Source organism: Aptenodytes forsteri, unplaced genomic scaffold (assembly GCF_000699145.1).
Source record: "Aptenodytes forsteri isolate BGI_AS27 unplaced genomic scaffold, ASM69914v1 Scaffold217, whole genome shotgun sequence".
Taxonomy (NCBI): domain Eukaryota; kingdom Metazoa; phylum Chordata; class Aves; order Sphenisciformes; family Spheniscidae; genus Aptenodytes; species Aptenodytes forsteri.
This window is the reverse complement of record NW_008796222.1, coordinates 3890808-3904752: the sequence shown is the minus strand read 5'-3', so window position 1 is coordinate 3904752 and position 13945 is coordinate 3890808. Positions and strand designations below refer to the sequence as shown.

General features: G+C 39.9%; 1 protein-coding gene across 1 annotated transcript in view; it reads left to right on the top strand.

The window, feature by feature from the left end:
* SLC35F1 (solute carrier family 35 member F1) overlaps positions 1-13945 on the top strand; it is a 111701-nt gene that overhangs the window by 51315 nt on the left and 46441 nt on the right. The window contains exon 3 of the mRNA XM_009289183.2: positions 5787-5914. Within this exon, the coding sequence (XP_009287458.1) occupies positions 5787-5914 (128 nt within the window). The remainder of the gene's footprint in view (positions 1-5786; positions 5915-13945) is intronic.

Below are 13945 nucleotides of genomic sequence, written 5' to 3'. Positions count from 1 at the left end.
CTGGAGGGCACAGGAGCCGCTTGCAGCAGCGACTCAGGGCTGTTACACCAGCAGCATGTCTGTGGGTTACGCAGTTTTCCCACTACAGGAAAGGAAGCAGAAGGGAGCTCTGGATAAGATCAGGTTGGATAAGATCAGATGTTCTGAGGAGGCAAACGGAGCTGAGGTTATCTAGTCTCCCAAAAGGCTTACTGAAAACATGGTATAGGACAAAATGCAGCCGATAAGGAGTCATGCATAAGGTGAACAGAGTATATTCAGGTGTTTTGTGAAGGCAGGCTGGAGGAGTATTCCAGTAAGAAAGCATTTTCTCTATTGCATAAATAATTAAGCAGTGGTGGTTTTTTGCCTTTAGGCAACAGTATTACCATAAAGTAGTCATCAGTAATACAAATATGTATGAGGAAAGAAGAAACCATTCTGGGTCAAGTATTTAAAGTCACACAGAAGAGGGACAGTTCTTTTGAGCTTTGTGGAGAGCTGAAAGCCTTCTACAACAGGTTTTAAGTCCCCTGAACCAGCAGCTTGGCCAAGCAGGAGACAAGCAAGGTGTTATTGTTCAGGCATGGGAGCCTCTTGGCATAGTGATACATAGAAGGTCTGTGTTACCCCTACACGGTATTACCCCATTTGAGTGCCTCCTTCCCCTGGTCCTGCAGCAGGGCTGGATGACTACAAAGTCTGTAGAGAGGCAACGTTGTTACTAGTGAAGTTCTGTATCTGCAAGACTCACTATAATGGGTGAAAATGGAAAAGAAACAATTATCCCGTAATTGTGCTTTGTAACTGAGATTCTTTTTCAAAGAAAGTGATGATAAGTAAATTCTGGTCTAACCTTCATCCTCTGTGACACTTTTGCCTCTTTATCATGTAGCATTTGACTCTGATGCTCCTGTTAGAGGCAGGGGAGGACCAGCGTGCCCAGCAGCCCTCCCTCTCCATGCTGCCTTCCCCCTTGCAAGTCCCCTGCACACATTTAGATCTCTTCTGCTGAGCTCTGTAAAGCAGAAGGAGAGCACAGCTCCTTTGATGTTCTTGATCTAAATAGCAAGTTATCATCTGAATTAAAAGGGAGAGACTGCACGGATGAAAGAGAAGCAATATGCTTATTTTCTGGTCTAGTAGAAAACAGTGCTGTTACTCTACCTGTGTCCCAAGCCCATACGCAAATAATTGGGAATTTGCTGTCTTAATGGCTGTTGTTTTTTTTTTATTGTACCTCTGTGACTGTGTGGGTGAATGTGAAAAGGTTTTTGCACATGTATATATGTATTTTTGGTAGACACTGCACAGCTAAAGCCTCTTTTAATTTTCTCTCTAATTTATTTTTAATTTTGTAACCCCTCAGGGGTAAATCCTTATTATATAATGTAAAATCATCTCTTCTACAAGGCAGCTTATTTGTTGATTTTTAATTTGAGCCAGCAGAGGCAAAGATGTAGCTTTTTTCCAAACACTGAGAGCTCCTCTGTATATATAGCTGTCAAGTGTGTGTCTCCCTGCAAAATTAGTAAAAAATGTAAAACCTAAACCTATCCTTCTAGAAAGGTCAAAGAGGAGGTTTGTATTTCTCTGTGTTAACAGTATGTTAGACTTCTGAATCTAAAAACATTCTTAATATGCAATTTGCTTTTAAATCTACATTACATTTGGATTAGACTGAATACGAAGGCTTACATTTTCAAAAGCTCGAGTGCTGACAGAAGTTAGGGGTTTGGTTTTTGAAAGGGGATCTCCATCAAAAGGTGGCACTGTCTGAAGGTGGCATTACACTGTGCACTCACATAAATGCATGTTCGCCAACATCAATACATGCTGTTGGCTTGCTGGAAATGTTGTCTTTAAGCTAACCTGCACACTTTACGATTTAGTATTTGTTTATATGACTGGCTGGAAGACAGTCACAGTCCTATTGAGAAAATAACAAAAACACATGTTCTGACATAATCTCTCTTCCCTTTACATTCAGTGGGAGAGATGTTTATTTTCAAAACACTGGTTATCTCATCCTAAACAATTCATCTGGAATATGTTAGGTGAAAAATGCTTTAAAAATGCCTTACCAGCTAGTTTAGGTGTAGGCATCTACATTTGGTCCTTCTGGCCTACAATGCTTACAACTCAAAAGACCTGAAAAATTAGTTTGCTTTGTCATCAAGGAAATAAAAAAAACCTAGGTTGTCTCTTTTTGTTTTGTTTTTAATTAAGTGTGATATTTTTTCCTCCACTTTGTTTTTATGCAAAGGTGATGTTTATTATTATTCAGGATGTAGACTTTTGAATGAAGCTCTTGATTCCCTCTGCTTCTCATTTTAGTCTTCCCAAGTTAAGTCAAGGCTTCCCACTTACCTCCCTAACTCCCATTTCACTTCTTGTTGTCTCCGAATTCCCTGAGGATGCCATCTGTGATTGCTGTCCAGAGGTCCAGTCGTGCTGGCAGTCCATGCCTTCTCCAGGCTGTCTTCCACTGTTGCCCTTACCGGGTTACTCTTGCAAAAGTGTGGCATTTGAATATGTTGGCTTTATTTCAGCCCCATCTCAAAACCAGGACTCCACCTGCCTCTTCCTTGATTTGTCCATAGCATTGGACTGACACTCACTGCAGATGATCATCTTCTTTCTCCTGCCCTTCTCCGCAGAAAATCTCCCACTTCAGGAGCGATCCTTTCCCTTCTATGAATTGTGATGACAATGCCAAAAAAATAGAAAACAGTAAACAAACAACAGTCCCCAGATTAACAATGTTAAACATGCATTGCTTTTTGCTCAGATATACCCTCAGATGGAGGCTGCCAGTTTTGCTAATGCTTGTAGATCTGCACAACTGATACGTTAAAGGTAAATGATAATAATAATGTGGGCAGAGGGATGCAGGTCAGACCTTTCTTACCACATTTACACACTAATAGGAGATGCAGCAAGTGAGTGGAAGTGAAGACTACGTATGTTCCACAGAGAAAGGTGCAGCTCCCACACAAGTTTTTTTTCCAGGAACAAATTCTCTGTTTTATTTTTGTCACACTGAACGCCTTTACATCTCTCTGCTTTCCACTGGGCAAGACAAAGACACTTGCTGTGAAGCTAAACCAATGTTCATCAGAGCTGCATAGTGCCTGCATAAATTCATTTCGGCCTTGCTCTTTGCGCTGCAGAGCCTTCTCAGCTGAACCTGATGTTTTGCGGTTTGGAATATCTGAGAGCTGTGTATCAAAGATAAAATACCACTCGCCAAATATTTTTCTTATTTCTGTCATTAGCCCAGAAGGGATTGAGAAAGCAAAAGAGAGAACTCTGTGTGTCAGTTAAAATTGCAGATTTAATTTCCATCTCTGGAAACTCTGACTTTACCTGTTAGCCAGAAGTCGTGACCATACATTCCTTTTTAAAGCTAACTTATTTGGCCACATCTGAACAATACAGTGATCTTCGGTTGGAAACTGAAGCTGGAGAAAGCAAGCACTGGCAAACCAAAGGTGTCAAAAGATTCCTTGAGATTTGTCCGTAGTCCTTGCTCAGGCAGCCTAATGCCAGTGCCAGTTCTTGAACCTGCTTCTTCTTTCTGCTTTGTAGGTACCACCAAGGTCTTACTGTCACAAAAACAGATTTAGGTGGGTGTTGGAACAGAGACTGCAGTGACTCTGAGAGGTTTATACTGTCTAATAGTTTGATGTCTTTGATTTTTAAACTTTCTCTTTACAATTAACAAGAAAAATCTCTCTGAAGTGTTAACCATGCTTTTCCATTGCATTGATGTTTTTCAGCTGGTGTTCTAAAGGTATTATCTGGGTAGCACAAGAGTTAGAGATACAGTTTCAGTACCTGGAAAGGATCTATCTGCATGTTTTACACTGATTTTAGTACGAATTAGGACATCTAATCTCAAATGCTTTTTTGCAAATACCTCCCTAAATGTATTAAAAAATAAAATCTACAATATTCCTTTTTCTTTATGCTGAAATCATCATAACAAATACATAAATGTAGTCATAATTTCTGCCTGCAGTGCATTGTTCCTGTACCCCGGTACAAACAAAGGGTGGGAATTTCTTTTTACTGAGTTCTTCTGTGAGTTGGTGGTAACAGGAAAGTGTGGTATGGTTCAATGAACTGACTCATTCTTATTTAGGGTCTTAAATAATTAGCCTACTCACCACCTTTTTCTGCTATTTCTCTGCTGCTTACTGAGAGAAAGAGAAAGAGAAGGGAGGGAAGGAAGGAAGGAAAGGAAGGAAAGCTTTTTAGCATTTACAGTTTTGCACTCAGTGTCATTATCACTGTAACAAATAATTAGGTTGTTGCCTAATAATATCCCACTGGAAGTGTGTATGTGTGACCATCTGTTAATGAAAAATTTCAAATTATTCAGATGCTTGGTTCAGGTAAATACCCATTCAGTTCACTCAGCGGGGCCAAGATTTAACATCTAAATCTTGAATCAACTTCTGAAGTAATTATCTGTTTTTCTGTGATTGCGTCTTATAAGATCTGAGATAGTCCTGTGCTATAGAGAGCCTGCTGCTTCTGATGGTATAGCAGCACATATATCACTGGGTCTGTTTGAACCAGAGAGCTAACACACTTGTGATGATGGAAAATGATGAGGGACAATTGGGAAGCCTGAGCAAGTTTTGGTGGCAATTGACAATAATGTTCCTTTTCTTCTGTATTTTCCATCACTCATTTCGATGATCACAGGCACTTAGAAAGGCTGCAGCAACACGAGCAAACCTCAGAATAGTGGGAGGTTTTTTTAAACTTTCAAGACAGTTCAAATTCCATTTATGGTACTTCGGCAGTACAGGTCAACCCTACTTAGATCCCTGTTTAGCCTACAGACTCTTAAAGACCTCCAGTCACACTGTGTTCAGTCACAGTCGGTATGTCCATCCCCTTTCACAGTGGGGTACCATCATGTCTGGAGCTTGCTGTCATGCAAATAAGTAACAGGTTTGTCCACCCTCACTAATGAGCTGGTTTCTTTTGAAGGGAGAACAGTAATAATCCCTAGCCTAGCATGAGGAATGCTTTGACCTTTTGAAAGTTGTGGGTTTGATCTGCAGGCCGTATTGTACTGTCAATCTTCACGTAGTGGAAATTAAGTACTGGGTGATTGGCAGGGCTCCTGTAGAAGGCAGAGAACCTGCCTACTTCAGAAATCGATCCTGGGAGCAGGGCAACCTGTCACGCAAAATCTGCTTGTCTCAGTGCAGCTTTTCTCTAAACAAGTCTGATACTTTGAACCTCTAGGATCGTAATAACTATCCTTGGAACAAGACCTGTAATCTGCCCAAAGGTGGTGCTGTTATTCTCATGCTCTAATATTCCATCATATTTGCAAATACTCTTATCTCCCACATCTGGCAAACCCTCTTGCATAATGTGTGATACAACATTTATCAGTATGTATGGAAAGTATAAATGTATGTAATAAACTGCTCTATTTAGCATTTTATATGTGTATATATATGTGTATATATAAAAGTAAAACTAAGAAAACATTTACAGTCTGCCCAAGCTGCACTTGTTTTTCCTGGCATTGCTTACATCTTAAGTGAAGTGGCAATCTGACCCTCACATACTACTTCGCCAAGCTGGCTGTTTTAATATCTGCGAGACAAATAGGTTGTGTTAGTTTTCACCTCCTTGCGGTACCTCTTTATAGATGGTGCTTTTCAACTGCATATTGTAAATGCGAGAGATCTTCTAGATAATTTCTCTTGACAGGCAAGTATTTTGTGCATGTAAACCTAACTCTTTTGCATAATTCTTCTTGTTTATTACCACAGGAGAAGAAAACTTGCTGGCAATTTTGAAAAGGAGATGGTGGAAGTACATGATCCTGGGGATAATAGATATAGAAGCCAATTACCTGGTAGTCAAAGCTTATCAATACACCACTCTTACTAGTGTACAGGTAAGGACTCAAAGGATTTTCCCTTTTGAGGTAAGATAATAGGCCCAATGAGGTCAATGGTGCAGTGTCCATTGGCTTCAGTGCACTAATGGCTAGTTGCTGCCTGTGTCTTCTGTGTACTTTTTAATGCTGTCTCATGAGACGCGTTTTTTTCATGTTGGACTATTTTTATTACTCAGTATTTTCCAAACTGTACAAAAACATACTGTGCTAAACCATTCATAATCACATTTTTGGCGTTATCTACTTCATTGTTCCTTTAAGAAAATATTTTCAGATGGGCTGAAATGTTTTTCTCACTTTATATTGTACTTGGAAAAAATACAAGCACTTCTTTTAGGATTCCATAATTAGAGTGCAAAAGTTGTCATTAAGTACAGTGAATGTAGTTATGATGAAGAAGTCTTACTTCAATGCAAGCAGTTAGATGTGTTGTGTTATATAACAGCTTAACCGCAGCTATCAAAAAGTGTACTCTCCCTTAAAAAATTATACGTGCGGTGAACAAAAGCTAGGGTAGCAATTCCTCCAAAGATCTAACCTGTGTATTTTAAATACAACACAAAAGAATCAGGCTTCCTCCCATTTAAGTGAACGGGAAGTGAATAATAGAAACATTTTTAAGAGACTGGAATTTGTCTATCTTGGGAAATCATTGCATACTTCATTGCTACTTGTTCTAAAACATACCTACTCCCTTTTTACATTATCTCTAAATAACTGGGCAACACTAGGTAGTGTTCAGTGTATTTTACACCTTATTTGCCTGAAGTTTGCATTAGAGCCAGTAAAATAGAGGAGCACCAGTTAATGTTCTGCAGAATCAAAGCTGATTAGGAATATATCTCTTCCATAGTTGAAAAGGGATATTGGAAAATACTGAGCTTGTTTAGCTGAATAAGAAGCAAAAATAGAAGAACACTATGAATTCAAGGAATCCGAATGTGAGGTTTATACTAAATATTCACAAATGCCTCTGCCATCAGAATCTTGGTTTGAGAATTCTTTGAAACGTGCCCAGACAACGTAATACTGCTTTTAACACTTTTCCAAATCAGATTACTCAGTATAGGGTAAAGCATAAACCCACATAAACCTCATACTGTCTGATTTTATAGCTACTAAGAGCCTTAAAGAGAAAAGCAAAAGCTGAATTGCGTCTTTTGCATGTTCACTCATAGCAAGTAGGAATAGCGGACTGAGCAAGATGATCCAGGTCATTAAATACTGTCTCCCACAGCCACCAACAAGCATGTATCAGAGGTTCGTCTGGACGGACCCATGAAGCACCAATCGCAGAAGATGCAAACCCTCCTGCTCTTCTGCAATGATCATGGCCTTTAGTGTAAGAGATCAAAAACTGCAGTGCGAGGAGGAAGCAGGCAGGAGAGTTCAAGGGCATTGCCTGTGTCTCAGCAGGGAATTTGTTAGCTGAAATGAGCCACACTCTCCTTTTAGACTGAGAGAGAGGAAGGGTAGAACACGAGAACTGTCACAGGACGCAGACCGCATTGTGTCCTTTTTAGACCTCTTCCACATAAAGATTACAACAGAGTTCAGGTCTCTTTCCCATGTAGCTTGAAGGAGGGAAGAGGTAGAAGCTCAAATGTCGTCGAGTTTTTTTCCAGGAGTGGAATGAATGCAGTGTCTCCTTTTCCCATAGCTGTCCTGGATTGCTCGGATACACGTGGAGTGACTGGGAATACCCATTGCATTTTAAATTCACTTCATGCCTTAATTTGAATGAGCTTCTAAGTATAGAGAAGCCCAAAGGTATGGTGAGAATGGGACAAGTATGAAGTAGTGCATTAAGATGTTGAATCAAATGGCACATTTTATGAAATGTAGCCAAACACCACCCTATTTCATTTAAAGATGAAACAGAAGAAGCTCAGGGCATTATTCAGCCTGAAACAGCATTGGCCAAAGTCTGTAATGGTATGAGATGAAGACTGAAGAAATGGAAAGTAAAAGATGAAAAAAAGCAAGCTTTTCCTAGAATCTGATTTCTGAAGAAGCAAATAGGACCACTCTCTCGAGAGCATCTTCCGAAAGGCTTGATCCTGCAAGAGCACTACCTGTGAGGCCATAAACACTTGCTAGCACATAGCAAGAAGTGTTCAAATCCTTTCAGATTTCAGACCTGAGAAACCATTACTACCTAACACAAATCAGCATGGCTTCGACTGAAGGCTGTGGGAGCTATGCCAATGTATACATTGACTGAGAATCGAGCCCCTCAAGTCAATTCCGGGGGATTTTATTGTCAACAGGCTTTTCACCAAGGCTTTTTTGATGGGGAGAATATAAGAGTTTTTGAAATTGTCACTTCAGTAAATGAGAAATCTTGCAGTATTTTTATAGTGGTGGTACATGGACCATTTCAGTAGGAAATCAGTTTTACAGCATATACTTTTTTTCCACACAGTATCTCTGCTCCGTCATGCAAAACTAACATGTGAGTGTACTGCGCTTGTGGTGCTTTTAGGCAGAAAACATTAAGCTGCTCCCAGTAAAAAGCCAAAGTTTAACTGTAAAAATATACCTTTATTGCAATTGATTTGCAGTTCTGCTTTCACCAAACAACTCCAAGCACTCAACAGCTTTGTTTGCCAAGTAGCTTTAAACTCTTAGGACCATCAAAGTTTCTAGTTTAAACTCCATCTTTTTTTGTAATTGACATGATCTCATCGTGCTTCCAGGAAAAGACTGAAATTGGTGCCCTACTTCTCCCCATTGTTTCACACCCAAGTCTTTCCTATACTTTCCTTTAAAATTCCCTTTTGGTTTTGGTCTGGGAAAACAGAATTTTCTAATAAACCTTCCTATACATCTTTCACCGGATGCCTTCAGAACCACAGTGAACGAGGACACACGGCATAAATCAGAGATTAATATGGTACCTAACGTTTACTTTTGGATGTGCTTCTGATTATTTCAAATCCTCATGTACTCTATAATTACTGTCTGAGAATGTGGCACTCGGCTCCATCATAAGATAAAAACAAAGTACTGTGAAGCCTAGAAACACATAATTTTCCCTTTTTTTTAAAAAAAAGCAAACTAAAAGACCTCCCTTGTAAACTAGGTGACATAAAAAAATTAGATTGAAAACCAATGCACCGTTTATGTTTCAGACATCAAGGTGTAGGTCAATTGCTAAGGATAAAATCCAAGGTACCCTTTAGGTACCTGCAGTGCAATTCAGGGGCAACTAGATTTAATAGAACAATCCAAGAAACCCACACCTAACTGTCTACATATCTAAAATGTCATAGACATCTAACATCCCCTGGTCTATGTGTACTAACCTGCTGCTCAGAGCACAGTCTTGGGACATGAAAATGTGTGTTTGAACCTCTCAGTTTGCTCCTTCTTTGGTAGCTTTAAATTCTGGTTCTTTGCATGCCAAGAGTGCTTCTGTATTGATGGAGCCAGATGCCTAAATACCTACCTCCATTTTAAAATTCAAAAGCTACGTATTCCTACATCAAAGTACTCCGAGGAACTCAATTTGTTAGCTATGATCTTAGCATGCCTCAGGTGCTTACAGAATGCCTGGAGTGCTTTCCAAATCACAAGGGTAGAGCCACCTTTTACATAAAGTCATAGCTGTTAAAACAGTAGCCCACAGAAAGGGCTTGAGTTAACTCCATTTTAGTGGGGGGGATTGAAACTCAAGCTTCCCACAGCCATGAAAATGCTCAAGCTAGTAAGTGAAGACTGTTCTCTAGAGCGTCCATTTAAAAATTGAGTATACACCAGGTAAAAGGCACAGTAGTTTGTCGATAGATCAATTTGATATCCAAAAACACGTGTTTCAAGAAGTGCCAGAGGTGCCAGAGATCAGTCACACTTAATGCTCTCAGGCACATGTGTCCTGATTCCCAGATGGCCAAAAACTTGCAAAATGATCTTTAGTTTCTCTTTGATGCATTAATCTAACGTGCACTAGATTTTGCAGCCTTCTTGCATGTCAGCTGCAGCAGGGGCAGAAAGTGCATTAAACACTCCCGTGTACACTAGCACCTGATCCCATGGACTTTTTTTAAAAACTGTACACTTAACTTTCAGGACTGCCTGTGGTAATGCTTTCCATAGTTATCCTAATGGTTTTTAAAACAACCCTGGTGTAGACCTGTGGAAGGTTTAATAATTATTCAAGAAGGGTGTTTTAACTACTGTTAGAGACACTTTTTACGCAGCAGATAAAATTAGTTCCCCCAGAGGGAATGAAAAGATTCTGAAGTTCTTGCAGTTATTTAGATCTAGATATTTAATTTGTTTGAATTTTTACTTCAACTTCCCTGTACTGCATTTACAGCGTACCGCACACGTACATCCTACCAAGTCCATAATGTCTTCCACTAAGCCTGTTATGATACTAACATTTGTAACCTTTGCTGCCAGGTAAGTGCTTTCTCATCGTGCCAAGCTTCGTTATGAGGCAGACTGTCCTCTCCCTTCTCCCCTGTCGCCCCCATGTTAATTAGCTCTCCTTTCTGCGAATACACTGTTTTATCCACTTGCATATTACACTGTTGTGTTGCACTCTCTAGAGGTAATGTTACCCTTTTTCTGTGTTATGACATCACATAGAAATCTGGACTATTTCTGCAATGCCTTGCATAGTGGTACTGTAGAATATGCATACGATGGCACAAGAAATAAGGGTCTTTCAAAGAGAGTGCTATGTTTCCAAATAGTGATTTATCTGGTAATTTATTCCTTGGGCAATCAAGCCTTTGATTGGCATGATGAAAACAAAGGTAGTAAAAGCTGGGATTTATAGACACCAGGAGACAGACAATAAAACTATGATGCTGATGTTCTCAGCTACTCTTAGATCACTGTGAGGCTCAGCAGTACATCATACTTCCAATTACCTCTGGCAGTTTTCATACCTCAACAACTGCCACCAGAAAAGGAAAGGAGTCAGCAGTAAATGCTTATTATAGCAGTGCTGGATGGCAATAGACTTTGCTTTGTTCTTGGTCCCTATGGACTCAATGTGTGTTGAGGCAGAAGGTTTGAGATAATTTTGAAGCAAACCTGGGAGGTGAGGAGCAGGGGATTTGCAATACTGAAGTTGTTGAGCCACCTTGTCCAGTGCCTGCTAACATGAAATATCTCAAAAGCAGAGATAAATTCCACTCCTTCCCTTCCTCCCCCCATCCTACGCATGTAAGATTGACCATACTTTCATGGTATGACATATTGACATGTTTGGCTTCAGGGCAGTGAGGGAATACTGCAATGTTAATAAGGTTTGCAGATCAGTGTGTGCAGAAGTGTTGCATACCATACATTTATACTGTGAGAGTCTGTTGGGTGTACCTTGCATCTGATTTATTATCGCACTTCAAGTTGCTGTTCTGTCTTTTAACTGTGTTACATACCTATGGTTCACAAACCAGCCCCTTCAGTATCCTCAGTCTCTGTGCATGGTTTTGGAGTCAACTGAGCTCTCAGTATCCAGAGCTCCTGCCTCTAATGGCAAAATTCACCCTAAGCCAAACTTTTTACTAACATAAATATGCAAAATCACATTAAAGTCAGTGGAGCTGTGCCCATTACAACAGCAGAGATTCTGGCATTCCGTGCCCGTTTTGCATATTCTTGCAGGTGAAGTGCAAAAGCAGAGGTTTTTCTGCAGGAGACATCCATGATTATTCTTAGGCCAGGATCTAATCCCCTCCATAGCTTACAGCAGCTGGTGACATGGAGAAGTTTCTAATAAGTAACCTTGAGAAAATGGTCTTCAAAGCCCATATCCAGTCATCTTTCTTACTTAGAGAGAAGCGAAACAGAAAATAGTTTTTTTCTACAGAAACACGTGACTGCTGGCAGAGCTGTCTGCTGTCTTAGAATGATCTTTTTCTGACAGTGGTATGTAAAATCAGAGGAGGAATGCAATTAAAGGAAAGGCCATTTCAGTGGTCAGTTTGTTGGTAACTCTTCCTGGCATTTGAGCAGACCTTGCATAAGCACAGCTGGAGTGCATGTAATGAGAGGAGAGGATGAAGAGGTGTGTCCTAAGTTTTTTTTTTTAAAAAAGAGTCAAGATGCGATTACTCGCGTTGGTAGTAAAGCGTGTCCATGTGTAGAGAGTTGAGAGCAGATTAACTGTGGGTTGGATGTGACCACCACCTTTCATTTAACATGACTGCAAGAACTCGCTGAGTTCCTTTTATGTACACGGAAAGCTGGAGCTGTAATAATCCTCATCTTGGGTGTTGGTGCATGCAAGTCAGATGTAGGTGTAGTGAAAGTTTTGAGGGAGTTTCTGCATCCGCAGGGAAAAAGACAAAATCCTGAGGACAGATTAAAGGAACTGATGGGAACAGTTATAGAAATATCAGTCATGTGGCCCCAACAAAAAAATCAGAGCTCTTGTGGGCAAAATACTGATTTAAAGAGGCTTCAGACTGGGAGCAGTCTTCTGGCTTTTGTTTCTTCCATGTCATGGAAATTAAACATCTTTACATTTTTTTTTAAGCAAATTACGTCATTAACTGATTCTTTCACCAATTTCCCTACCCGGAGTACCCTACATTTTGGCTGGATGAAAAAATAAATACTTTTTAAATTACTTCCGTGATTATATAAAAACCATGCAAGAAAGTGATTAAGTTGTGATGAGATAGCAAATAGAAACACGAAAGGTAAAAGCAATGCTCCTTTTTTATTTGAAATGCTTGAAATAACCCTGTCAGAAATGCTGCCAGCATCCACACCTTCCCTGCAGAAGGTTTCAGTCGCAGGGTAGCGTAATTGCCATGCAGTTCCCCTGGCAGCCAGCAGCCACCTCTGTGAGGTTTCACATCCTGGCTGCTTTTGTGCATGTGTATCGTACAGTTGAATCAAGTGTGTGTGGTATTGTGAAGGTAGCGTGAAAACTGGAATAGAAAGAGCCCTCGAATGGGCAGCAAACCCTTTCTTCCTTTGAAAAAACAAAGCAAATGTCAGAAGGCGTCTCTTACATAGCACTTGCTGTTGTATTAAACTTACCAGGTTGCATGCTGAAATTCAGTAGCCATCACATGTACTTGACCATACAATGTTGGACGGATACGACGCTGGTTTTACTGATCCCTCTGCTCTGGAGAGTAGGCTGAGTAGAGGGTGCAGCTGATTCTCCACATGATTTGCTGGAGGGCAGCACTAATGAGAAACCACTAATGTGAAAAAAGGGGCTTATAACTGGGGGGAAAAAATCCAATGAATGTTTAAAAAGGAAGATTCAGCTCAGCTGTTCCCATAGGGACTGCTGACCAGCTTCTTTCTTTTTGATATTGCTGCAGATCCGCAGTTCACCCTCTGTATTACAGACCTTTCGTCTAAAGCTTGTCAGCTCTCCTTTCCAATGACTAACAGTACATTCTTGCTATATATGTGCAAACACATGCTGAATTTGTGAGATCAGAGACTGGATATTTACTGTTAGCAAGAGAGTATTTGTCTATGATTCACAAGTATAATAAAGTCAACGTAATTTAACAAACAATCAGAAAAATATATTTCAACATTGTGTATCATCAACAGACTTAGATGCAGTGTGATATCTTTTAGAATCAAATAATAATCTGCAATCTCTATAACAACACAACATTTTTATAACACAAAGGAGTTGCTGTAGGACAGTATATCAATAGGTTATATATTTTTGTATCCTGCCTTCTAAAACATCCCAACTCAGAGCTGTGACTGAAGAGAACCACAGACAAACATGGCAGCGTCAAAGAACATGGTCTGCACCATGCACTCATATCAGTTTTGTTGTCTTCCCATGGCAAAATAGGAAATATGTTTTCTTTTAGTTTAGAGAGATCTGATAACTTCTGTGATTAGAACAGGAACTTTGATTAAAATCAGGTCACTCATTAATTTAACATAATGACAGGGTATAGGCACTACCTTTTGAATAAGCAATTAAAAAGAAGGAAAATATCATAGAATCATAGAATCATAGAATCACTGAGGTTGGAAAAGACCTCTAAGATCATCGAGTCCAACCGTCAACCAAACACC